General features: G+C 35.9%; 1 protein-coding gene across 2 annotated transcripts; it reads right to left on the bottom strand.

Annotated features, from left to right (window-relative positions):
• Positions 1 to 4,136: 4,136 nt before the first annotated feature.
• Positions 4,137 to 26,819, bottom strand: LOC107798777 (uncharacterized). Of its 2 annotated transcripts, XR_012705515.1 has the most exons (9): positions 26,635 to 26,819; positions 26,500 to 26,559; positions 13,372 to 13,569; positions 13,041 to 13,279; positions 12,761 to 12,964; positions 12,575 to 12,669; positions 12,383 to 12,499; positions 11,812 to 12,283; positions 4,137 to 4,764 (listed from the first exon to the last, which is right to left on the bottom strand). XR_012705515.1 is itself a non-coding variant. In XM_075245024.1 (8 exons), the coding sequence occupies exons 3-8, from the start codon at positions 13,469 to 13,471 to the stop codon at positions 12,148 to 12,150; spliced, it is 891 nt and encodes a 296-aa protein (XP_075101125.1). In that variant the 5' UTR covers positions 13,472 to 13,569; positions 26,500 to 26,559; positions 26,635 to 26,819; the 3' UTR covers positions 11,702 to 12,147. The 2 variants fall into 2 exon arrangements, 1 of the variants encoding a protein (XP_075101125.1); XM_075245024.1 differs by lacking the exon at positions 4,137 to 4,764 and having other exon boundaries at positions 11,702 to 12,283.
• Positions 26,820 to 27,340: the final 521 nt, after the last annotated feature.

Below are 27,340 nucleotides of genomic sequence, written 5' to 3' on the forward strand. Positions count from 1 at the left end.
ATTGTAATAGTATGAAGATATTCAATCTTTTCATCAATTATAGTCTCGATATGATAGCCACTTTGGCATATCTTTTATACTTACTACAATCTAATGCTTCATTGATAATAAATTTAGTCTTCCAGGTAATAACAAATTTGCTCTTTCAAAGCTTTCAGTTAAATTTATACAACTAGAAATTCATAACACCATTCATATGGTAAATATTTCCTTTAGGGAAAAGTCAATATCATTATGGTCATCATAAAAATTATTATAAGCAAGACACATGTCTTGCTTTACTTTTTTCTTCAATAAATTTTTCACAAGGCTTGGCAGAAAATTATTGATGTACCATAGTACGCGACTGATGACATGTTCATGCGGGCACGCAATTATATTCAATCTCTTTATTTCTCTCAAACATCTTCTAAAGGTGAGTGGTGAGATTTTAACGACCACGAGCATGTATATATTCATACGTTTTATTTAATAACCACATACACTTCTAGAAAAATCTTAATTATCTGGACATGCGTTATGATTTTTCAGTATAAACTCATTATTTCGCTTCAATATTTTGTATACTTGTTTATATGACCTGCATCAATTTCATTTTGAAAGATCAAGTATGCTTTCACTTTGTGTTTCTTTCTTTGATGGAGGCTTCATAAAGCTTGGTAAATGTTTAGGTATACGGCAAGCAGAGGGTTGATAAATATTGATAAAATGTTCGGGCATACGACAGTCACGTGCTCAAAGTCGTTTCATACCACATCGATGGAAAACATTATCCTCACCTTGTGAAAGATTATTTTTTGAATTAGTGTTATCCTTTCTATTATAACCATGGTGACGATTCTTATATCATCCATTTCTGCACCAATGTCTATTCATATGGTGTCTTAAAGCTCTTTCAAGATTTGCAACTTCATGAGCTGTTCGAGAGGCATGATACATATTGCACATATCTTGGACTATAATCATAACGAGCTTTTGAAAAATTACCAGACTCAGGGTGTGTTTGGTATAACGGAAAATGTTTTCCGCGAAAAATGTTTTCCCAGAAAATATTTTCTTAGAAAACAAGTAGTAATTTCATTTATTTTTCGGTGTTTGGTACGCAAATTAAAGAAAATGACTTCTCAAGAGTATTCATAAATAATTTAGATATAATAAACATGAAACAATAAACTTTCAAATCAACAACCTTCCGAACCCACAAATCTCATAAACTTTTGAACCGCTAAACTTTCAAAATCGCGGAATTTCGAACCCGTAAACTTTATAATTTCTAAACCCATAAACTTCCAAACACATAAACCTCGGAACTCATAATTTTGGTACTTGTAAAATTTTAAGCCTTTAAACCGATAAATAAAAAAAATTAAAACTGAAAAATATATTTACAAAATATTTTTTTCGGGGGAGGGGAGTGGGGGGGGGTTTGACAGTAAAACGAAAAAAAAACAGAAATTTAAATTACAAAAAAAAAGTTTTTTTTGTGCTAGGGGGTTGGGGGGTTGGGGGTGGTGCAGAAAAATGAAAAAACAGAAATTTGAAATTGCAAAAAAAAAAAAAAAGTATTTTGGGGAGGTGGGGTGGAGGGGTAGTAGGGTGGGTGGTAACGGAAAAACTAAAATTTGAAACCCCCCTCCTATTTGGAGAGGGGGTGGGGTGGGTTGGTGAGAGTGGGGAAGGTTGAGAAGGAGTTTTGGAAAATGTTTTTCCTTCGCCGGATAAAGAAAATATTTCCATCCGATTGGAGAAAAATGAGTTCATAAGGAAAATATTTTCCAAAACATTTAAGCCAATCAAACATGAAAAAATTGAAAAACATTTTCCGAAAAATATTTTCCTTCGTACCAAACACAACCTCAAAGATCATATCTTGCTCGTGAAGTGCCACAATCCAAATCTGTATAAGTTTTGCGTATATAAAAATATATAGCATTGAGCAAGACATATATGTATGTATATGGTTTGTTGTACTGAACTTTTGCTAGATAATTTCATCAATTCAAGGAAACCAAATTAGCAAGTACTTGCGATATGGATGAATAAAATCAAGTTTGGAGGTGACAAACCCCAGTACTGTTACTCATAGGCCAATGTCATGCAAAAACAATTTCCACCTCTAATTTAACAAGTAAACAAGTAAACAATTCCATTTTTTTTTAAAATGACACTGTATAGCCGCTCTTAAAATTCGGAAAAAATATATATATATATATATATATATATATATATATATATATATATACATACAAATTTTATATGAATTTTTACATACCTATACACTATTGGAAACATTATTACCAAAATTGTCCATGTTTAGTTAATTACCCCGACCTAAATAAGTTTTTTCTACAAATATATACATTTCACCTTAAAAGGTTTCTAATCCATTATTTGTGTATTAAATCAAGGGATTTAGTTACGCCATTTTCCTTTTTTTTTCCTCTTCTCTTTTCTTATTTTTCTTCCGCCTTAAATTTGTTTTTATTCTCACTTGCATGAAGTAAAATTATCGACACCGCATATCAAACCTTTGTTCACATTAACCATTTTTGGAAATAAACTAAGTTTCAATATATGAAAGATATATACATTTATCATGCATTCATGCTAAGAACTTTTAAACTCAAATTTTTGTAATTTAAAAGATACAAAATCTTATACATGATATCTGTTAAATGTAATCATAAAGTTGATTCTAACAATAATCTAATTCATCGTCTAATAGTTGGGCAAGATTATAGGACATATACCTAACCCTCGCACGTTACTTCAATAATCTCATATGCCCTCATAGTTATTTTCAAGCATTTAAAACGGTAACAGATTATGTTTATAATGCATAATCTAACTGGTTATATCATTCCATCAAAGTCATGCCTCAGAATCACCCCGCTAAAACAAGTAGAACAGAAATCAACAGAACGCTTTGCCTTTTGCATCTAATTTATACATAGTAAAAATAAATTTCATACAATTAATTATATATTATGTAACTTATCTACAACTTTCATATATTATTTCTACCCAGTTATATACAACTACAATATCATACCATGTAAATACAATTTTTAAACAAATTTGATACCATATGTGTTTTGTATATTTTATATCTGATTTATACATAGTAAAAGTAAATTTCATACAACTAAATATATATTATACAACTTATCTACAATTTTCATATATTATTTCTACCCAGTTATATACAACTACAATATCATACAACTTAAATACAATTTTTATACAATATTGTTCAACTTTCATACAATATTTAAATAAAATATATATATATAAACAACAGAATACAATTTTACTACAACTTTACTATAATATTTGTAATATAATGTATGTCATGTCTTTTTCTTCGAGTTTCAATATGAAATTCAACCAAAATCAAGTCTAATCTTTATCATCATCATCATCTTCTTCTTCTTCTTCTTCTTCGAATTTCAATCTGAAATTCAGCAAAAATCAAGTCTAATCTTCACCAAAACACCCTCAAAATTGAGATATAAACTCCAAACAAATTCCCAATAGTTTGCAACAACACCCCATCCAAGCACATAATGATTTTTGAAAACCCAAATTCGAATTCAAACACTACTAGAAAATAGGCCTACGGCACACCACGAGTTCCGTTGCCATATGAAGAAAAATCGTTGCTATAAACCTAATGCCACGGTTTAGGCTTTGTTGCGGGATCAAGCGTCGCTATAGGTCTATTGCAACGGTTTACAGCAACGGTTTACAGGAACGGTTTCTTAATCGTTCCCACAGGCACATCTACCGCGACGGTTTTACTATGGTCAATTACAACGATTAGTAGCGAGTTATGGCAACGGTCTTGAACCGCCGCTATAGGTATTTTGCGACGGTTGAGAACCGTTGCTATAGCCATTACAACATTTTTGACATGGTTTGTTTTATATCTATTGAAACGGTTATTAAAAGCAGATGCAACGAGTTATAATGAGCTACTGCAATGGTTAGAAGGAGCTACTGCAACAACTATTTGGACCTATTAATGGTTGTTATCAGCTATCGCAACAGGATAATATAATACACTAAAATTAATATATAAATGATGAAATGAAAATATATTCATCAACAAAATCATATTTCAAAACACACAACCATGATAAAAGCAAAATATACAATAAAAGTGTTTAATAATCTAAAAGTTGGCATATATAAGTTTGCAAAATAGGTCAAAAACAAAAATATTCTTAGATTGTCTGAAGATTCTACAACCAATATTTTTAGGTAAGGTCTTCACTGCTTTCATCTCCCCCTTGATCATTTGGTTCACATGTAAATTCAACAAGAACAACAAAAATCAGAGGATAGGAAAAAGAAAAATATTTTCTTCTCAATATCACTATTATTGTACTATATATTAAGACCAATAAAATAATATAAGTACTTAAAAGACTGAACAAAAGATGAAACTAGTCCGATCAAACTCTAACACAATGGTCAGATCACACTACAACTTTTACATGTGAAGGCCACCTCAAAATCTTGGCTGCCACTAATTAGTAAGTCAAAATCTTGGGGCCTTTTTTCCTTCTATAGGAGAAAATTAGACCGTCAACTTGATATGTGATTTCCAATGAAAATAGGCTAACAACTACTAAGCTTAGTTCATGAGAACATTGCAGGCGTTAATGCAAGGAGGAGAATACAGAAGAAAATTAACAGTTACCAGCTTTACTATTTGAGCATCCAAGTATGTGACCTATTGGTCAATGAAGTAGTGCAAACCTGAAGATCATAGTAGAAACCCCAACAAAGAGTAAGACTATGCCAGGGTCACATATAGGAAATATGACAAACTGTTAACTACTTTCTTATAAGTTATAATCTAGTTGGAGCAAACTGCCAGACTAACAACAGCAAATGAAATGCCTCACTATATGTAACTGCTCTACATTCATAGTGCAATCTCCGCTGCATTAACAAATCAGTGTATATGATCAACCATAGAAATTCACAAGATTAGCACACTCATTCCAAGGACAATTTTCTGTCATAAGCAAGTTTTCACATGAGTGCATCACCAAATAATGGAAGCACACAAATAATGCAAGTCGTCTAATTGTTCATCCTTATATACTTCTAAGATAGACTCTGTATCTCTCAATTTTGGTAATTTTACTTTCTAGAGACTGTTTCTTTTTTGTGGGTATATTCCAAGTCTGTATCGGACTCAAGTATTTTGAGTGCTCCTCAAAATTTTAAGAAACTTATTTAAGTAATAGAACGTGTAACTGGCAGTACGAAAATATGAAAGCAAGTGTACTCAAGCTGCAGCTGAACTGTGAGATTCATGAAAATATGGCAGTACGAAAATATGAAAGTTGTAGTACAAAATTTTAGAAACGATGTATGTGTGTTTCAAGCAAAGCACATGATATCATAAATTAAAAAGAAGTGTGATAAAGAAAATGCCAACTCTGTTTCCCATGAACATCACCACGATGTACTCCCTCTGATTATCATGTATACATTGTCTATCCAACAGTTATGCACTATCAAGTTCCTCAAAATTTCTCTGCAGTTAAAGCTATCAGAATACATAAACCGAGTTTGTCAAAACAACTGTACAACATCCAGAAGCTAGTCCCAAAAAGATGATACTCATGTAATCAAAAGAAAAGCAATCAAGGAAGCAATGACCAATAACGTTTCTTGCAGAAATAGCTCACAAGCTGCAAGGACTTAAGCACCAAAAGATGACTGCAATTTTATACCAAGCCTCAAGGTGATTGCAATTTTAGACCAAGCAATGAATAAAAGTACAAAATCATACGATGACTACAAGCTTATATGAAGCTATAAAGCAAGGTATACAGGGAGCTAATCTACCTAAAGAAAGAATAGAGTTGTAGCAGCTAATGCCAACAAAATGGTAAATGCAGAATAACCAATGCAGAATTGAACAGGCTAGAATTGGAACTGCTTGTCTTGCTAGATTTTGGAGTTAATGTGAGTTCGCGAGTTTTTGAAAGTTATTGCCAGTATTTGGAGAAGGAAATGTTGAGCATGTTGCGGAAGCCAAATGTATAGAGTGTGAATAAGTCACAACTACTATACCAAAAATTATGACAACCACCAAATAATAAATAAGACAATAAAGCAATAATAAAGGGAACACCAGAATTTACGAGGTTCGGCTAATTTTGCCTACTCCTCGGACACAACCAAATATTTTATTCCACTCCAAAAATACAAGTGAAATAATACTAAAGAGAGAAGATACAAATGCCTTAAACAGATGAGAAGGCAAATGAGAGGTGTGTATCAATCCTAAACATTAGGCCTTCTTTTATAGGGGAAAAATCCCCTCCAAACTTAACTCCCAACCAATGTGGGACTTTGGCATTTTGCCAAACTTCAACAAATCTCCACCTTGGCAAAATTCCACATTTTCAATTCTCTCTCAATAACAAATTTTGGTTGTGTCTTCATCTTCAATCTTCAGTGTTCAACAATGTTGATCAAATCCAAACAATGTTGAAACTTGACCGCAGTCACCACCTTTGTCAGCATATCAGCAGGATTCTCTGTAGTATGAATTTTCTTCACCGTGACTCCACCTTCTTCTATGATTTCTCGTACGAAATGATACCGAACATCAATGTGCTTCGTCCTTGCATGATAAACTTGGTTCTTCGCTAATTGAATAGCACTTTGACTATCACAAAAAATTGTGATACCTTTTTGTTCAACACCAAGCTCCTTTAGCAATCCTTGAAGCCAAATTGCCTCTTTCACAGCATCTGTAATAGCCATGTACTCTGCCTCTGTTGTAGACAAAGCAACTGTTGACTGCAAAGTAGACTTCCAACTAACTGGTGCCTTTGCAAAAGTAAACACATAACCAGTAGTTGATCTTCGTTTGTCCATATCACCCGCAAAATCTGAGTCACAATATCCAACTACAGACTGATTGTCTTCCTGCTCAAAAACTAACCCGACATCTACAGTATTATGAATATACCGTAGAATCCACTTCACAGCTTGCCAATGCTCCTTCCCTGGATTGTGCATATATCTGCTAATAACTCCAACAGTTTGTGAAATGTCAGGCCTTGTGCAAACCATTGCATACATCAAGCTACCAACAACATTTGCGTATGGTACCTTTGACATATACTCTCGTTCAGCTTCATCCATTGGCGACATAGTAGTACTTAGCTTAAAATGGGAAGCAAGTGGAGTACTAACTGGCTTAGTCTTGTCATCTATGCCAAAACGTTGAAGTACTCTCTTCAAATATTCCTTTTGAGATAAACAGAGTTTCTTTGAACGTCTATCTCTAATTATCTCCATGCCAAGAATTTTCTTTGCCTCACCCAAATCCTTCATCTCGAACTCCTTCTTCAGTTGAATCTTCAACTTATCAATTTCTTCCAAATTCTTGGAAGCTATCAACATATCATCAACATATAGGAGAAGATATACAAAGGAACCATCTTTAAGCTTGTGCAAATACACACAATGATCGTATTTGCTTCTCTTGTACCCTTGCCGCAACATAAACTCGTCAAATCGCTTGTACCATTGTCTAGAAGATTGTTTCAATCCGTACAACGATTTTTCAAGTTTGCACACCATATTTTCTTTTCCAGCAACTTTGAATCCTTCTGGCTGAGTCATGTAGATTTCCTCCTCCAAGTTTCCATGTAAAAACGCAGTTTTTACATCCATCTGAACTAGTTCCAAATCCAATTGTGCTACCAAAGCCAACATATTCTAATGGAGGAATGTTTTACAACTGGAGAAAACACTTCATTGTAATCAATTCCCTCCTTTTGAGCATATCCTTTGGCCACCAATCTTGCTTTGTAGCGAACATCTACTTGGTTAGGAAATCCTTCCTTCTTTGCAAATACCCATTTGCACCCAATTGCTTTCTTTCCCTTCGGGAGATTGGCCAATCTCCATGTATGATTCTGATGAAGGGACTGTATTTCATCATTCATGGCAATCCTCCACTTATCTTCTTCTGAACTTTGGACAGCGTCTTTATAAGTAGTAGGAACATCATCAGCTACAATTGAGGTTGCACAAGCAACCGTCTCTATGAGACGAACAGGTTTCGTTATTGTTCTTTTTGGCCTGCTGGTTGCTATTGATTCAAGTTGTTGTTGAGATTCCTGAGTTGGAATCTCCTCTACTGGCTCTCCTTCCAGAGGGTAATCTTCATTTGTTTCCTCCTCTGCTTCTTGTGTAGGAAAAATAAATTTTCCCTCAAACTCCACCTGCTTAGAAGCACCTTCATTTTGTTTGGTATCTTCTGTTACCTTATTTACCATAGCAAATTCATCAAAGGTAACATCTCTGCTGAATATTACTTTCTTTGTCATAGGGCACCATAAGCGATATCCTTTGACTCCAGAAGTAATTCCCATAAAAATAGCCTTCTTTGCCCTTGGATCCAATTTTGACTCCGTCACATGATAATATGCAGTTGAGCCAAACACGTGCAAAGAGTTATAATCTACAGCAGGTTTTCCGTACCATTTTTCAAATGGTGTTTTGTCATCAATAGCAGCAGATGGTAGACGATTAATGAGGTGACATGCATATGTAATTGCCTCAGCCCAAAATTCTTTGCCCAAGCCAGCATTGGACAACATACACCGTACCTTCTCCAGCAAGGTCCGGTTCATACGTTCTGCCACTCCATTCTGTTGTGGTGTATGTCTAACAGTGAAGTGTCGGACGATGCCATCATTTTCACAGACCTTATTGAAATGATCATTTTTGTATTCACCTCCATTGTCTGTGCGAATACACTTGATCCTCCTACCTGTTTGATTCTCCACCATCGTCTTCCATTTGAGAAAAATTCCCAGCACTTCATCTTTGTTTTTCATTGTATACACCCACACTCTTCGAGAAAAATCATCAACAAAGGTTACAAAATAGTGCTTCCCACCCAATGAAGGTGTTTTGGAAGGACCCCAAACATCAGAGTGTACATAATCCAAAATGCCTTTAGTATTATGGATCGCTGTACCAAATTTAACCCTTGTCTGTTTCCCTTTGACACAATGCTCACAAAACTCCAAGTTGCAAGCCTTTACTCCTTTTAACAATCCTTGATCTGATAGAGTTTTCAAGGATTTTCCTCCAGCATGTCCCAAGCGCATGTGCCATAGCTTGGTTGCTTCTGCCTCTTTGTCGTCACTGGATGTCACTGTCGCTGTCCCAATAACTGTACTGCCACGATAGCGATACATATTATTATTCTTCCGATTAGCCTTCATTACCACTAGTGCACCGGAGCATACTCTCATCACTCCATTTTCTGCAATGATTTTGAACCCTTTTGATTCTAGGGCTCCCACAGAGATGAGATTCTTCTTCAAATCCGGTACATATCGAACATCTATCAATGTTCTGATCATTCCATCATGGTTCCTTAATCGTATTGAACCAATGCCATATGAGGTAAGAGGGCTGTTATCCGCTGTGTGGACGACTCCATATTCTCCTTCTTGAAATTCCACGAACCAGTCCCTGTTGGGACACATATGATAGCTACAAGCCGAGTCCATCAACCATATGTCTGATGATGTTGATGACTCTGTTGTAACTAATGAGAAGTCTGAATCATCACAATCAGCTACATTTGAATCCATAATAGCCTTTCCATTGTTATGTTTGGCCTTATTCTTCAACTTCGGACAGTCTTTCTTCCAGTGCCCTTTTTCTCGACAAAAGGCACATTCATCTTTGCTGGGTCTGGATCTTGACTTGGATCTTCCCTTCTTTGTCCTCGTTTGATTTTGAGGACGACCCCTCACAAATAGTGCTTCTCCTTCTCCGCCCTTCTGTTTTTCTCGCTTTCTTTGTTCATAGCTGTACAAAGCCGAACAAACTTCTCTGAGAGAAACTTCGTCATTTCCATGGAGTAGAGTAGTTTCAAGGTGCTCGTACTCATCAGGAAGTGACGCCAACAACATCAAGGCCAAGTCACCATCATCATAAGTTGTATCCATATTTTGCAAATCTGTAACCAACTTATTGAAACTGGTGATATGTTCATTCATCGTGGTACCAGGAACATAGGTGAAGTGAAACAGTCTCTTCTTCATGTACAATTTATTTTGACTGTTTTTCTTCAAAAATTTATCCTTCAGTGCTTTCCATAATTTACTTGCAGAAGTTTCCTTTGTGTATGGATATTTCTGCTCTCTAGCAAGGTAGGATCGAATGGTACCGCAAGCAACACGGTTGATAATTCTCCAATCTTCTTCTCCAATAACATCTGGTTTCTTTTCTTCAATGGCCAGATCTAGCCCTTGTTGAAAAAGGACATCTAGAACCTCGCCTTGCCACATCCCAAAATGTACGGACCCGTCAAATATTTCGACCGCAAATTTCGCATTTGACACAATTCTTGTCATAAGCGAAGATGCCAATGATGACGTATTGTTGACACTTGATGTAGATTCTTCTTGTTTATTGTCTCCCATCTTTGACACAAATATTATTTAATAGCTGACGACACAAATCAAGATTATTTCCTTTCTGGTGTGGAAGATCAGACTAAGCTGCAACCACAGAGCATACTCAGACAGAACCTTGACTCAGTTACCAAGATAAATCTTTTCTGATGTGGAAGATCAGACTATGCTGCAACCACAGAGCATACTTAGACAGTACCTTGGTTCTGATACCAATTGTTGCGGAAGCCAAATGTATAGAGTGTGAATAAGTCACAACTACTATACCAAAAATTATGACAACCACCAAATAATAAATAAGACAATAAAGCAATAATAAAGGGAACACCAGAATTTACGAGGTTCGGCTAATTTTGCCTACTCCTCGGACACAACCAAATATTTTATTCCACTCCAAAAATACAAGTGAAATAATACTAAAGAGAGAAGATACAAATGCCTTAAACAGATGAGAAGGCAAATGAGAGGTGTGTATCAATCCTAAACATTAGGCCTTCTTTTATAGGGGAAAAATCCCCTCCAAACTTAACTCCCAACCAATGTGGGACTTTGGCATTTTGCCAAACTTCAACAGAGCAATGGACCAAGCCTCAAGATTGAAAGGCCAGTTTCAGTCAGATCAATATTACTAAACTTATTTTGCGGAGATGGGGATACAGTGAATTGAATCTTTTTTTACTTCAGCTTCAATCATTTAAAGGAATATTTATCTCCAAGTTCCAGTTAAATATATGATATGATTAACAGGCTCACGTTGCAATTTTTAGTTTCATACATATTCTTCTTTTTATATAGCTGAACTCTCAAGACACAAAGTCATCCAATACAAAACTGAAGGTGAATGATCAAAAAGAGTATCAAATAGGCATATCATGTCTACAGGTCATGCAACCACCGAGCAATAAACTGATGATATAGAGATTGAGGTAATGAAGTTCATTAGGCAGAATAAAATAGGCATGCTTGCTTTGCTTGAGCATGGAGTCCAGACAATATGGTTCAAATATGGAGTTCCATATTACTGTGGTGTATGGCTTACATACTGTTAGTGATAGGAAAGCACTATAGCATGAATTGAGATCAATTGCTAGCTTGCAACAGGGTGCTTGGATTGCAATGGGTGATTTCAACGCTATTAGACATCTAGATGATAGATTCAATGTGAATCCAGTTCAAGAGTTTGAAGTAGCTGACTTTAATAAATTTTTGATGGATACTAATTTGACAGAATTGAAGACAGCTGGGAGATCTAACCTTGATTTATAGAAATTACATAAATTGCACAAATTAAAAATTAACCAATCTATAACTAATCTCAAAAAATTCTAACCTTGATTGTTGCTACCAAAAGATGGCCTTTTGATTGGTTGAATAGCTACTTGTGCGGAGGAAGCTTCTCCCCATGAACGACCACACAAGGTTGCTAAAATAGTAGGATCAATTGGCAATCCTGAAAGCTGAAACTGTACAAAAATATCTCCTAGAATTTCTTGTCGCATCATTCTCTTTTGTTCCTCATATTGTTCCTTCTGTTTTTCAAATTCTTCCTTCTATCTCTCAAATTGTTCCTTTTGTTCCTCAAACATTCTTATCATCCTCTCTTCCATTTGTTGGACCAGATTATTTGTAGCATGTGAAGAGGGTTCAAAATGTCCCATTTTTCCTTTCAAAGAAGTTCTTGTAACCCCTCGTCCATATAATCTAAGTCGCCCTGAATGTTCAGGTCCCAAAACGGCTGCAAATGCATTAACAGAGCTGCTGCCATCTTCACTTTGTTGTGCTTCAATTTTTTCCATTTCAGCCTATAATGTAAATATTTAAAAAGAGAATTCTGGTAAATAAAAATTCAGTAGGAACAAATAGTTTATCTCAATAAAAAAGCAATTAGATAGAATTCGCACAATTTTACTAGTTGTATCTTCATCAGAATCCTTCTATGACCTTCCAGGTTTTCTTGATCTTGTAGCCACAAAGAACTCTCGTAGTGATAACGGGTCAGAAGTGTTCTTCTCTTTTCCCTAGATACATTAAGAGTGGTTATCAAAAATATTCTTAAAAATGACAATATGATCATATTTACTGATAAAAATTACACCAATTCATTGCGGACTATAGCAAAGCTTTTTTTGCCGACAGTGTGTGAATTCTTCAATTGTTTTCGATTCTCAATATTGGTCTTGGACATTCTCTGCAAATAAATAATTCAACAAGACAAGACAAAGAGGAGTTCAGTTCAGTTGTACCATTTGTTTCTAGTTGTTGCAAGTAGTAAAACTTACCTGGAACTTTTCAGAGTTCCAATATTTGAGGAGATCCTTAAATTGAGATGCTGGAATATATTCAGACCTTTTTTGCATTCGAATTTCATCATTCGCATAGGCGTCAAAGTGGTGTTCTTTCAAATTGCTCTTCTGTCTTCTCCAAGCAGCTTGAATTGCATCCAAAGTCCATTTTTTTGCAGTATCAGGAATATCATATTTCTCCTATAAATTGATTTAGTGGGTTAGTGCAAAAACTATTAAATTTATTCAACCAAAAATTGAATTGGAAACATCAAACCTTGGTATACGCCCATAAATCTTCTTTTGTGTCCATTTTTCTCCAATCAAATATATCAAGAGGGCAAAGACTCGCATTCCTTGCTAAAGTGACAAGGAAACTACCCAATTCTGCCACAACATCTTTTGTAGGACCAATAGGTTGATTGTTCTCATTTACTATGATCAATTTCCGCTCACACCTTCCATGTACACTTAGCATCTTTGTTTTACCTCTTTTCCTTTTTCGAGCAGAATCGCCTACAATAATACAAACCATAGATAACCATAAAATTATATATAGTTCAATTTTATAATTGAAAAGGAATCAGTATTTGTACGAAAATTCTTGCCTTGCTGTTCACATTGTTCTTGTTCATCAACAGTTGTAGAATTCAATTGCAATTGTTCCTCTAATGAATCTGTTGTAGGGGTGGTAGTTTCGCTTTGCATATAGGCTACTACACCTGAATTTTGTGGTGTTAGTATCTGATGGTCTTCAACTAAATTTGGCAGAAGCTCATGCTCTTCACTTGACCGTATACAGCTAGCTGGAACATTTAATTTTCTGGTCAGCGATAACTTTTTTTGATATGCCAAAGAGGCAAGTGTTCCAGTATTAATGCATGTAGAGTTTTTTTATTTTTTTCTTTTGTCTTGAACGTTCTTCTTGTCCCATGACTATCAAAATCTATCAAGATGATACAACATAAATAGTTAGAGCCAAAATCAGTATATGTTTCGGACGTTCTTCTTGTCTCATGACTATCAAACTTTGTCAAGATGATAAACCATAAAACAGTTGGAGCCTCAATATTCTTTCCTTCGATAGCTAAATTGTATCAACATTATGAGGACAAGTAGGAATATAACTACTCATTTTTTCAAATGCATATCACACTCATCAGACTTTAAATCAAGATTGACATGAAGAAACATACTTGATTTACGATCCAAAATTACATAACAGTTAAAGAAAATAAAATTCAAATAAAATTACAGCATAGTCAAAGAAGAAATATCAAATAACATCCTTTTCCATTTTCTTTGAAAGTGATGGTACAAAGAAGAAAAGAAGAAAATGCAAAAAAGAACTATTCTGATGTTTTCATATTTGTATATTTAAAAACAAAGTTCAGAAGCACATTCTTCAATCATCAGCATCCATCCAATCCCAATCAGTATCATCAATATCATCCTCCTCTTCTGATGTTTCTATATTTGTATCTTGTGAAAGTTCTGCATGAGATGGCATATCAATGACATCACTAGGTAGATCTTCTCTGGACCATATAACATTAACATTGGGTAAACTAATTGACGAACCAATGTTATCATCAAGATCCCTCCAAAATGTGTCTGCAATATTATCACAATTTTCCTCTTCCAAATCATACAAGTCAATAGGGACTTTGTTTCTTGGGTAATAAACATCTTTCTCAATTGGATCCTCCACATAAAAACTTGATGCACTTGAGATGCCAATACAAAAGGGTCATCGACACTACATAATCTGTTAAAGTATACCCGAGTCAAGCCATATTCATCTATTTCATTATGAAACCAATCACATCTAAACAGTATAACACTAAAACAACCCCAATAATCAATGTCAATAATATCCTGAATAGATCCATAATAGATAACCTCTCCATCGATAGGATTTGAATCTCTAGCACTAGCAAAACTATCAGTTGTGGCTGACAGAGTCACTCTATTATTCTGAGTCTTGAGTCGACTATCTCGTTCCATCGTATGAAATCGGTATCCATTGATGAAATATCCAGTATATCTTTTTGCAACTATGTTAGGCCCTTTAGCTAGCCACCGTAAATGATTGGGCACTTCAACAGTTTTAACTTTCTCTTTGAACCAATTGCCGAATTTCTGACTATGATTGCGTGCTCTAATCTACGCATTTGATCTAGTATGATTATCAATTAAACTCTTATGTTCCCTGCAAACATGTATATTTCAAATACATCTATTAGGCCTTTATGGATAAAGTATAAAATATCATATCATATAAATAAATTAATAAAGTTTATATTAAAAATGACAATTATCTTACTGGATAAACATCTCCATTTGTTCATCTCCAGTATTGAACAGAACATATCGATGTGCTTCAAAACATAATTGTAGATCCATGGTAAATGCCTTGCCTTTCTTTTTCTTCTTACTTCCAATTGGATGGCCTATCTTAGGGAATATAGGTGACAAATCATCTCCCTCTATTTCAGCCCCCACATCATCTTCTATTTGATACCTACTAAATCTTGTTTTCACCTCATCAGGTAGGTATCTCGAACAAAATATCAAGCACTCTTCGGCCAAAAAACCCTCCGCTATTGAAACTTCTGGATGATATCGGTTACGAACAAATTCCTTATACTTACACAAGTTTCTCTCAATAGAATACATCCAACGTAAATGAGTCGGACCCCCAAGCTTAATTTTATTTACTAAATGGATAGGCAAATGTTCCATTATATCAAAAAAAGTTGGAGGAAAGATCTTTTCAAGGTCACATTCAATTTCATTGATTTGAGATTGCATTTTATCAAGATCTCTTCGCTTTATAACCTTGCTACATATGGCTCTAAAGAAGTTCCCCAACCTAATCAAGGCCAAAGAAACATTCTTGGGCAACACTTTTCTAACGGCAACCTGAAGCAAGTAATGCATGATAAAACGAGCATCATGACTCTTTTACCCTGATATTTTCATTTCCTCCACTTCCACACACCGTGATATATTTGAGCACACCCTTTTGGTAATTTGACATTTTTTAAAACAGTGCAAAACAACTTTTTCTCTTCTGGCTTCATGGAGAAACAAGCTTTAGCCAAATAAACTTTTTTATTATCCTTATCTTTTAATGGTTGAAGCTCTTTTCGTATCCCCATCTCTTCCAAGTCATAGCGAGAATTTACGTGGTCTTTGACTTTCCAGGCATATCCAATAAAGTCCCAAGCAAACTATCACATATGTTCTTCTCGATGTGCATTACATTAAGATTGTGTCGCAATTTATTATGTGCCCAATACTGTAATTCAAAAAGATTGATTTTTTCTTCCACGGACCCTCATTATCTCGGCGTTGTTTCTTTTCACCCTTTCCAAAGATATGATTAAAATCATGCAGTTCTTCTAACACTTCTACACCTGACAAGGGAGTAGGTGCTCTTTTGTGATCCTCCTTACCATCAAATGATTTTTTCATCTCTTCGAAATGGATGATCAGGAGGCAAAAAAGCTCGATGACCCAAGTAACACATCTTGCGACTATGTTTGAGATATTGAGAGCATGTGTCATAATTACAAGTTGAGCATGCCAGTCTACCCTTAGTGCTCCATCCGAAAAGCATTGATAGTGCTGGAAAATCACTAACTGTCCATAACAAGGCTGCTTCAGCATCATATGTTTCTACCCCTGTCTCCCACAGTTCCTTCAATTCAGCAATTAGTGGTTGTAGGTACACATCTATATCATTTCCTGGAGAAGAAGGACCTGGAATAATCATTGACAACATTATATACTCCAGCTTCATGCAAATCCACGGCGATAAATTGTAGTTCATTAGCATAACAGGCCACGTGCTATGAGAAATGCTCATGGTTCGAAACGGGTTAAAACCATCACTTGAAAGACCCAATCTAACTTTACGTGGATCTCGAGAGAAGTCCTTGTGCAAGAAATCAAAATTCTTCCAAGATTCCCCATCAGCAGGATGTCTTAAATTCCCATCATTGGGTCGTTCAATAACATGCCATCTCATAGCTGCAGCTGTTTCAGAGCACATGAATATCCTCTAAAGTCTAGGCTTTAAGGGAAAGTACCTTAAAACCTTTGCAGGGATTTTGGAGCTTGCATTAGTCAAGCCATCAACAACATTCTTCCATCTAGAAGTTCCACATACAGAGCAATTATCATTCTTCTCATTTTCATTCCAAAAAAGCATGCAATCATTATGGCAAGCATGTATTTTTTCATAATGAAGACCCAAATCTTGAATCAAATTTTTTGCCTTGTGGAAATATTCGGGTAGCTGAGCAAATGGAAATGCCTCTTTTAACAAGTCTGAAAAAGCCACATTACTCAACCCGTGAATGCATTTGAATAAGAACAATCGAATGGTGAAACTCAATTTAGAAAAATTCTCACACCCTGGATATAAATCTTGTTTTCCTTCCTCCACTAATTTAAAAAATCTCTTTGCATCTTCAGATGGTCCCTCTCTCACTCCTTCTTCATGCCTCATGTCACCCTTAACATTTCTAAAAGTATCATGAAGGAGTCCATCGATATTATCATGCATGTTGGAACCTTCATCATCATTGCTTGGATGTGGATTATTTCTCGAGGAAAACTTTTCCCCATGAAAAATCCATTTGGTATATCCTTGAATAAACCCATAACAAACTAAGTGATCCTCTACTACATTTCTATAATGCCATTGACAATTAGCGCATTTGTTGCAAGGACATAATATTTCACTGCCTTGGAAAACCCGTTGATGATAGGCTATAATTACGTATTTTAGTCGATTATTACACTCTAATTTACTGCACTTTAGTTGAGTTTGCGCTTTAATCGCTAGTGTTTTGCACTAATTTTGTGTTTTATGCCTTGTAGGTGTGATTCCGAGCTATATAGATGTTATGGAATGAATTTAAGTGGTTTGGAGCTTTGAAGTCTGAGTAAGAGCTCAAGGAATTAAGCCGGGATCGCGTTCGGGGATCAACGGATGATAAAACAACAAAACGAAAACTCGAAGAGGCATATTGCGCACTGTCTAGTAAAATAGACATAACATTTTTCTCAGAACTCCATTTGGGCTCCACAATATATGGTTGGAAAGCTAACTCAAAGGGCTACAACTTTCATGTTTTACGTTTTTCCAAATTCCAAACAAACCGCGACCGCGGCAGAACCGCGGCAGAGCGCAGTCGCGGACAACTGAAGAATCTGAGAGGGTGTTTGGCCGCGGTTCCGGCGCGACCGCGGTGGAACCGCGGCAGGATGCGTAAATTTCAGGGACCAAGGTGCAAAACACGGGATTTTAAGCCCTAAACCCTATATTAAACCAAGGAAGCCGGCCAAGAAAAGGAATGGGACATATTTTTGACATAGATTTGACCTAAGGAGGCAGAGACACAATAGGAGCAAGGCTTGGGAATTCTTCTACAAGTTTTTTCTTTCCTCTTCCTATTTTTCATTGTTGGTTATGACTTTTAGTACTGTAGTTTTACATACTATTATGAATAGCTAATTTGTTATCTAGAGTTTTGATATAACCTTTTGTAGGATAAATTCTTGTTATGTTTTTATATAATTGAGCCGTAGTATAATCTCTATTTGTTCAACTACGTTCTTATTGTAGTTAATTGAAAAGCTCTCAATTAGCTGTGCCTGTTTAGTATGCATAACTCGGGAGAGAGTGCATATTTAGGTAATTGTTGAACAACACCACTCCCAGAGTATATGAGGGATCAATAACAGAGGGTTTAAAGGCGGAATTAGGGATAACGAAGCCCTGGGTGCGATCTGAAGTGAGCTGTATCAAAAGCCAACTAGCGTAGCTCGGGAGAGTGCGTCTAGTAAATTGTCGTGATTACTCGGGAGAGATTTACGGTAATAAGAGTGCTCATGATCGGTAGAGAATACTTAGGCGAAATTATAGAAGACATAGCGGGAAGGATTCCGACAATTGGGGAAATCATAACTCTAGACCTCCTTAATCTTGTCTCTAACTCTTAGTATCTTTAGTTGTTAATTTATTATTTTAATTTGTTAATCAATTAGTTAAACACAAGAATCTAAATATCTATAAGTTAGGAACTATTCAAGCTTGTCTTCTTGGTGATAGTGAACAGCTGTAGCTAAGCCTTAGTTCTCTGTTGGATTCGACTCCGGACTTGTAAACCGGATTATATTTGCAACGACCGCATTGTCCTTTTTATAAGGCATAGTTGGGCGTGATCAAATTTTGGCGCCGTTGCCGGGGAACTAACGGTGTAGCTGTAGGTGTACATATTGCTAGGTTTCAAGTTTGAACTTTTATTTTTATTTTTTTGTATTTGATATTTTTTTTGTTTTACTTGTTGATTTAAAAAAAACACGGCATCATTGAATTATGAAAGTTTTGATGTTGGTAATTCTACTTTTAATCCTCCTTATGCATATTGTGATGAAAACCACCCTTGGCAAAATTATCAAAGTATTTCTGAGAGCGAGTTATGTACACCAACTCAATCTTATGTGTGGAATATGTGTGATATGTGTGGTGGTCAAGATGGTCACTTTCATGGTTGTGCTTATATTTCTTATCTTCCCTCAACCCCTTATTATGATGATTCTATGTTTTCTTGTGAGGATAATAGGAACAAAGAACCTCGGGAAGCTGACCTAAAGAAGATCGAAGATATGTTAAAGTGTCTTATAGAACAACAAAGTAAAATACTGCTGCAGATAGAAAGGCAAGATGAAACTATTTACAACTTAGAGGCTCAAGTGAGTCAATTAGTTGAAGCTTTTAATGCTCAATATGTCAATATTATGGATAGTAGCCAGGAGCAGTTTGCATTAGAGACAGAAATTGAGGTGCCAATGGAGGGGTCCAAAGTAGAACCCCAACACTCTAACCATCTAGAATTTGAGGATGTCGATGTTGAAGAAATAATACTAGAGTCAACCAGGGACGTTGAAGATACAAATTTAGTTGACTCTAGTGTTTTGGGTGTTGATGAGGTCGAAAATCTTGAAGTTCATGTATTGGAACGTGTTGGACCTCATTCCAAACACTTCTCTACATTATGTTCGGACAGTGAAATGAGAATGGATCTTTACGAGCATAAAAAGGAGTCCAAGGAAGAGGTAGATGGGCCTTATATTTTGAAATTCTCAAGGCCGTCTAGGCAAGGTGACACTCCCCGGTCGAGAGCCAAAAAGTGCATAAGACTCTATCTAATTTTTGGCTCGCAAGAATTTGTACCGCCCCAAGAGCATAATCATAAGCTTGAAGCAAAACTTGGGGTGCGATTCATAAGTTCGAAGTGGAGGCAGAAAGTGATACACGTCGTGCCCCGACGTTAAATCAAGCGTTTGTTGGGAGGCAACCCAGCTTTACTGCTTTCTTTTATTTTTTGTATTAATTTTTTTTTATTGTATTATTGTAGTGTCAATTTCTTATTTTCTAGGAGCAAGGAGAGCAAAGGTATTGGAAGGATACAATAACAAACCAAATGGTTAGAACTAAGTGTGAGGTACCCGCACAAAGGACCAAGCTTGGGAGAAGTCTGAGTATCCCATGAGCTGTTAGTGTTTCGGCCTTTGGCCTACCAGGGAGTCTCTTTTACCCTTTTTATTAGTTATGGTGTGCATTGGGGACAATGCACAATTTTAAGTGTGGGGTGAGAAGATTGTCTGGGTGACTTTCTATGTTATTTTAGTTGTGTTAGTTTAATTGAACAATTTTTTTAAATAGAAAAGATTGGACTTTTCCCGACGATGGATCTATTAGACAATTTTCTTGAGGGATTTAAGTCTAAAGAAAAAGTACAAAAAGATTTTCTTTTGTTAGGTAGTGTAATAATTACCCCTTGGTTTTTCTTTAAACCACGGTTCTTTTCCAAGGATTTTGTTTGAACCGGGTGTAGTTAGTTTTATTTTTTTTAGGAGTAAGAGCCAGTGTGAGATGAATTGAATTGAAGCAATATCTCTTGACTTTGTTATGCCTTGAGAATAGTGAGTACTTTGGTTGTGACGCTTAAGCTCAGTTTTTGACTCTTGTATAAGTACCTTAAATTGTATGTTCTTAAAATTGCTTAACTGCTTTGACTAGAGTGTCCGTGAATCCAATCCTGAGTGAGTTATGTGTCATGTGTGTGAGAGGTTTGTTGTATTCTATGCATTGCATTTGATGTCTAGAACTTGCCCCGTGTGTTTGCAAAGCGAAATAGTAGTTTTATTCAGTCTAGGAAGTGATATAGGCATTTCTTTGTTGAGCCAGATATGTATATTGTACCCGCATAATTGTTATGTATCGTAGTTAACCCCTTTGAGCCTGTAATCCTGTTTTTTTGGCAACCACATTACAAGCCTTACTCATTTGTTTGAATTAACCATCTATTTGAACCATTGTAACCTCTCATGAACACTTGAATTGTTAGGAACTTTGTAAAAGTTAAAGTGTGGGGTGGTTGGTTTGGCTTTTGAGTGGAACCAATGAAATAAGGAGAAAGGTGCACTGATTTGAAAGAGCAAGAGCCACTTGAATTGACAAAGAAACGAAAAGAAAAAAAAATAGTTGCATTGCTGTGAAAAAAAAATATTCTTTGATAGTGGTGACTCTTGATATAATTGTGCTTAAATAATTTGGGAGTTGATGTATATTGATGTGAAGGTGGAGTTTGGCTTGACATAAGTATGGGGTTTGAATGTTAAAGTATATGTATTAAAGTGCTTAGGGAGGTGTAGTCACTCTTATATCTAAATGTATCCTACCCGTCCCATAGCCTACATTACAACCAAATAAAGTCCTAATTGATCCTAGATTGAATGAGCTCCATTAGTAGAGTAGTACACTACGGGCAAGCTTATGGTGCATCTTTTGTGGCATATGAATGTTATTTCTGAGAGTGAGTGAATTTTTTCTATCTTGAGTTCCTAAGTGTTCTTAAATTTTACTATGTGGAACTACTCTCTTTTGTTGTGTGAGGGCACTTGATTCATGAAGGAAAGGTAATGTCAGTGACCTCTACGTTAGAGTAAGTAGGTGAATTGTGAATAATACGTGGTACTTATGAGTCAAATCTTGAGGTAAAGATGTTACGCTTTTGTGCTTAGTCTATTTTAAATACTCTTGGTGTGATGAGTTAGGAGAATTGTTTAAAAAGGTCGTGTCTATAAAAAAAAGTGTAGTTTGATTGCTCGAGGACGAGCAATGGTTTAAGTGTGGGGTGTTGATGATAGGCTATAATTACGTATTTTAGTCGATTATTACACTCTAATTTACTGCACTTTAGTTGAGTTTGCGCTTTAATCGCTAGTGTTTTGCACTAATTTTGTGTTTTATGCCTTGTAGGTGTGATTCCGAGCTATATAGATGTTATGGAATGAATTTAAGTGGTTTGGAGCTTTGAAGTCTGAGTAAGAGCTCAAGGAATTAAGCCGGGATCGCGTTCGGGGATCAACGGATGATAAAACAACAAAATGAAAACTCGAAGAGGCATATTGCGCACTGTCTAGTAAAATAGACACAACATTTTGCTAAGAACTCCATTTGGGCTCCACAATATATGGTTGGAAAGCTAACTCAAAGAGCTACAACTTTCATGTTTTACGTTTTTCCAATTTCCAAACAAACCGCGACCGTAGCAGAACCGCGGCAGAGCGCAGTCGCGGACAACTGAAGAATCTGAGAGGGTGTTTGGCCGCGGTTCCGGCGCGACCGCGGTGGAACTGCGGCAAGATGCATAAATTTCAGGGACCAAGGTGCAAAACACGGGATTTTAAGCCCTAAACCCTATATTAAACCAAGGAAGCCGGCCAAGAAAAGGAATGAGACATATTTTTGACATAGATTTGACGTAAGGAGGCAGAGACACAATAGGAGAAAAGCTTGGGAATTCTTCTACAAGTTTTTTCTTTCCTCTTCCTATTTTTCATTGTTGGTTATAACTTTTAGTACTGTAGTTTTACATACTATTATGAATAGCTAATTTGTTATCTAGAGTTTTGATAGAACCTTTTGTAGGATAAATTCTTGTTATGTTTTTATATAATTGAGCCGTAGTATAATCTCTATTTGTTCAACTACGTTCTTATTGTAGTTAATTGAAGAGCTCTCAATTAGCTGTGCCTATTTAGTATGCATAACTCGGGAGAGAGTGCATATTTAGGTAATTGTTGAACAACACCACTCCCAGAGTATATGAGGGATCAATAACCGAGGGTTCAAAGGCGGGATTAGGGATAACGAAGCCTTGGGTACGATCTGAAGTGAGCTGTATCAAAAGCCAGCTAGTGTAGCTCGGGAGAGTGCGTCTAGTAAATTATCGTGATTACTCGGGAGAGATTTACGGTAATAAGAGTGCTCATGATCGGTAGAGAATACTTAAGCGAAATTATAGAAGACATAGCGGGAAGGATTCCGACAATTGGGGAAATCATAACTCTAGACCTCCTTAATCTTGTCTCTAACTCTTAGTATCTTTAGTTGTTAATTTATTATTTTAATTTGTTAATCAATTAGTTAAACACAAGAATCTAAATATCTATAAGTTAGGAACTGTTCAAGCTTGTCTTCTTGGTGATAGTGAACAACTGTAGTTAAGCCTTAGTTCCCTGTGGGATTCGACTCCGGACTTGTAAACCGGATTATATTTGCAACGACCGCATTGTCCTTTTTATAAGGCATAGTTGGGACGAGCAATAGTTTAAGTGTGGGGTGTTGATGATAGGCTATAATTACGTATTTTAGTCGATTATTACACTCTAATTTACTGCACTTTAGTTGAGTTTGCGCTTTAATCGCTAGTGTTTTGCACTAATTTTGTGTTTTATGCCTTGTAGGTGTGATTCCGAGCTATATAGATGTTATGGAATGAATTTAAGTGGTTTGGAGCTTTGAAGTCTGAGTAAGAGCTCAAGGAATTAAGCCGGGATCGCGTTCGGGGATCAACGGATGATAAAACAACAAAACGAAAACTCGAAGAGGCATATTGCGCACTGTCTAGTAAAATAGACATAACCTTTTTCTCAGAACTCCATTTGGGCTCCACAATATATGGTTGGAAAGCTAACTCAAAGCGCTACAACTTTCATGGTTTACATTTTTCTAAATTCCAAACAAACCGCGACCGCGGCAGAGCGCAGTCGCGGACAACTGAAGAATCTGAGAGGGTGTTTGGCCGCGATTCCGGCGCGACCGCGGTGGAACCGCGGCATGATGCGTAAATTTCAGGGACCAAGGTGCAAAACACGGGATTTTAAGCCCTAAACCCTATATTAAACCAAGGAAGCCGGCCAAGAGAAGGAATGGGACATATTTTTGACATAGATTTGACCTAAGGAGGCAGAGACACAATAGGAGCAAGGCTTGGGAATTCTTCTACAAGTTTTTTCTTTCCTCTTCCTATTTTTCATTGTTGGTTATGACTTTTAGTACTGTAGTTTTACATACTATTATGAATAGCTAATTTGTTATCTAGAGTTTTGATATAACCTTTTGTAGGATAAATTCTTGTTATGTTTTTATATAATTGAGCCGTAGTATAATCTCTATTTGTTCAACTACGTTCTTATTGTAGTTAATTGAAAAGCTCTCAATTAGCTGTGCCTATTTAGTATGCATAACTCGGGAGAGAGTGCATATTTAGGTAATTGTTGAACAACACCACTCCCAGAGTATATGAGGGATCAATAACCGAGGGTTTAAAGGCGGGATTAGGGATAACGAAGCCTTGGGTGCGATCTGAAGTGAGCTGTATCAAAAGTCAGCTAGCGTAGCTCGGGAGAGTGCGTCTAGTAAATTGTCGTGATTACTCGGGAGAGATTTACGGTAATAAGAGTGCTCATGATCGGTAGAGAATACTTAGGCGAAATTATAGAAGACATAGCGGGAAGGATTCCGACAATTAGGGAAATCATAACTCTAGACCTCCTTAATCTTGTCTCTAACTCTTAGTATCCTTAGTTGTTAATTTATTATTTTAATTTGTTAATCAATTAGTTAAACAGAAGAATCTAAATATCTATAAGTTAGGAACTATTCAAGCTTGTATTCTTGGTGATAGTGAACAGCTGTAGTTAAGCCTTAGTTCTTTGTGGGATTCGACTCCGGACTTGTAAACCGGATTATATTTGCAACGACCGCATTGTCCTTTTTATAAGGCATAGTTGGGCGTGATCAAATTTTGGAATGCCTTATCAAGAAAATCATTCACTCCGCGGATATACTCATCGGTGGATTTTCGGAGACTCATCCAACTTTTATCTCCATTATCCATTTAATATTAAATCCCCTATGAGTCACAAAAGGAAATCATAAAAATTAATCCAAATAATAAATTTCTAGAACTACTGGAGATATTTAACTATTTCACTTATGTAGCAATAAGCCTGTGACATCATAAAGCTTTGTTAAAATTCTATCCTCTACAATTCCTCTTACTATAATCTACTAGGGTGAAGTAGGTGAATATAGCACCAACAGACTATATAAAAGCATGACATCAGAAATAATAGATGCACCAAATGTTGTATTCCTTATTAAAGCTTAATCGGCTTTTAACTTTATCTACTAAGTAGTTAAATACCCAAAACTAGCTTGACCATGAAGAATGAGTAAACCTAAGTAGTGACCTAAATTATCCCAACATAAGCTAGAGAGCCACCGAAAATAAAAAATAAGCCCAAGACTCCAGAGTAAAACTCTTACAAACACACACAAAAAAATGATTCTTCTTCATATGTTCTTCTATCTAGAACAAGTATAAAAGTCATGTGATTACCCCGAGATTACTAATAGAAGAGTAAACTAGTTAACCTTTTAAATAAAGTACTAATAAAATGAATTCACCAACACATGAAATAGAAAATACACAGAACAAACAAGCAAATCTAACAACTACTTAAAACAAAGATTTCCATGTTAAATTATTTTAAATGAACTAAAATACTTGATACAACTAGATAAATCTTTATATTATGAGACGTTGGTAGCACTCGCTCACTGAAAAAGATATAAATACAGAGAGAATAAAAGCATCAAGTTGATAAATTTGGTAGCTACAGATTATGGGATGAGTTTTTCATATTTTTCAATACTTTGGTGGGCTTGTATTTAACTTTCAGGAATAGCACAACTTGTTAGTTTACTATCAATTTATGCCATGAGAGTTCTCTGTAGAGTCTACTAACAAAAAATAGTATCGAACATTGTGACGTCGACCCTAACTCGATTCTGCTAAACTATACTACAATCTCTCCAACTACCAGAAAATATTCAATAAGTAGAGTGGAGAAAAGCTATATCTAAATGTAATTTTTTTTTGTGAGGCATATATTTTGATGTCAAATTATCAATTGTCAAATACACTTCTTGATTTCAGCAGCATAAACAATTCAACTCTATGTCGCAGGTATACAATACAAGAAGTTCTCCAGATACATACTCTTCTTCATACTTGCCTCACTTATTTTGGGTGAAATACACAACAATTTTGGGAAAAAATATGCATAAACTGTGAGACCCCATTTCAAAAATCAACTATTGCGCTTTGTCTCATTGTAACAAAGCAGAGGCTTTTGATTGTAAACCACGGGTATTCATAAAAGTGAACAAAAAATTACTAATATCAGAACCGGATCCAATTTCACACTGAAGATGACAAATATAGAGCAGCTACCCCAATAATTTATTTCCAATTTGTCTTTTACTTGCAAAATAAATAAGTATATAAAATGAATCTTACCCAGTGTAAAGGGAGATTAGGTTTAGATAGCTTCAAACTGGAGAGGCCTCAAAAAGCTCTCTGTCGATGAATGAGAGAAAATAAGTAAGAAGAACAAGTAGTTTTGAAGAAAGAGAGAGATAGAGGGAGAAGAACCTCTTAATATCTGTTTCCCGTGAGCCTTTTCTGGTGGTAATCGATCTTTAGCGTCGATGGCAGCATGATATGTCGTTTAGGGCTTGAATCAAACTTTAGGCTTTTTGTTCTTTGTATTTGTGTTAGGACTTTTAGTTTTTCTTTTGTTTTTTGCTTCAGGCGCTTAGTCTCCCTCCTCTAAAAAAAAAGGCGCGATAAAGAGGGAAAATGGGGAGGGAAAGTCCAACCGACCCAGTAGCCCTTTTTTTGGCAGAAACCGTTGCCAAAGATGCATCTGTTGCAACGGTTTAGGGAATCGTCACGATACATTAATCTACAGCGACGGTTTAATCCCTAATGCAACGGTTTATTCTGCTACCTATATCAGTAAGCCTGATAGGAACATGCGACAGTTGTAACCGTTGCCATAGCTATTTTATTGCAACGCATACATAACTGTTGCTAAATAACTGTTGCGATAGTTCTATTTTTTAGTAGTGAAAGCTTTTAATGGTTATCAATGTTGGAATTGCTGATCTCTCTTTCTTTGCTCTACATTACTATAATTAGGGTTTGAGAAATACAGAGAGACATAGAGAGAGAGAGAGAATGAGGAAGAGAGAATACAGATGAGAAATAATTGACTCATAATATAAAGGGATACTCATTTAATTCCTAAAGTGTATATAATTGGTAAATTTGTATATAAGAGGTAATTAAATTGAAA

Source organism: Nicotiana tabacum, chromosome 22 (assembly GCF_000715075.1).
Source record: "Nicotiana tabacum cultivar K326 chromosome 22, ASM71507v2, whole genome shotgun sequence".
NCBI lineage: Eukaryota > Viridiplantae > Streptophyta > Magnoliopsida > Solanales > Solanaceae > Nicotiana > Nicotiana tabacum.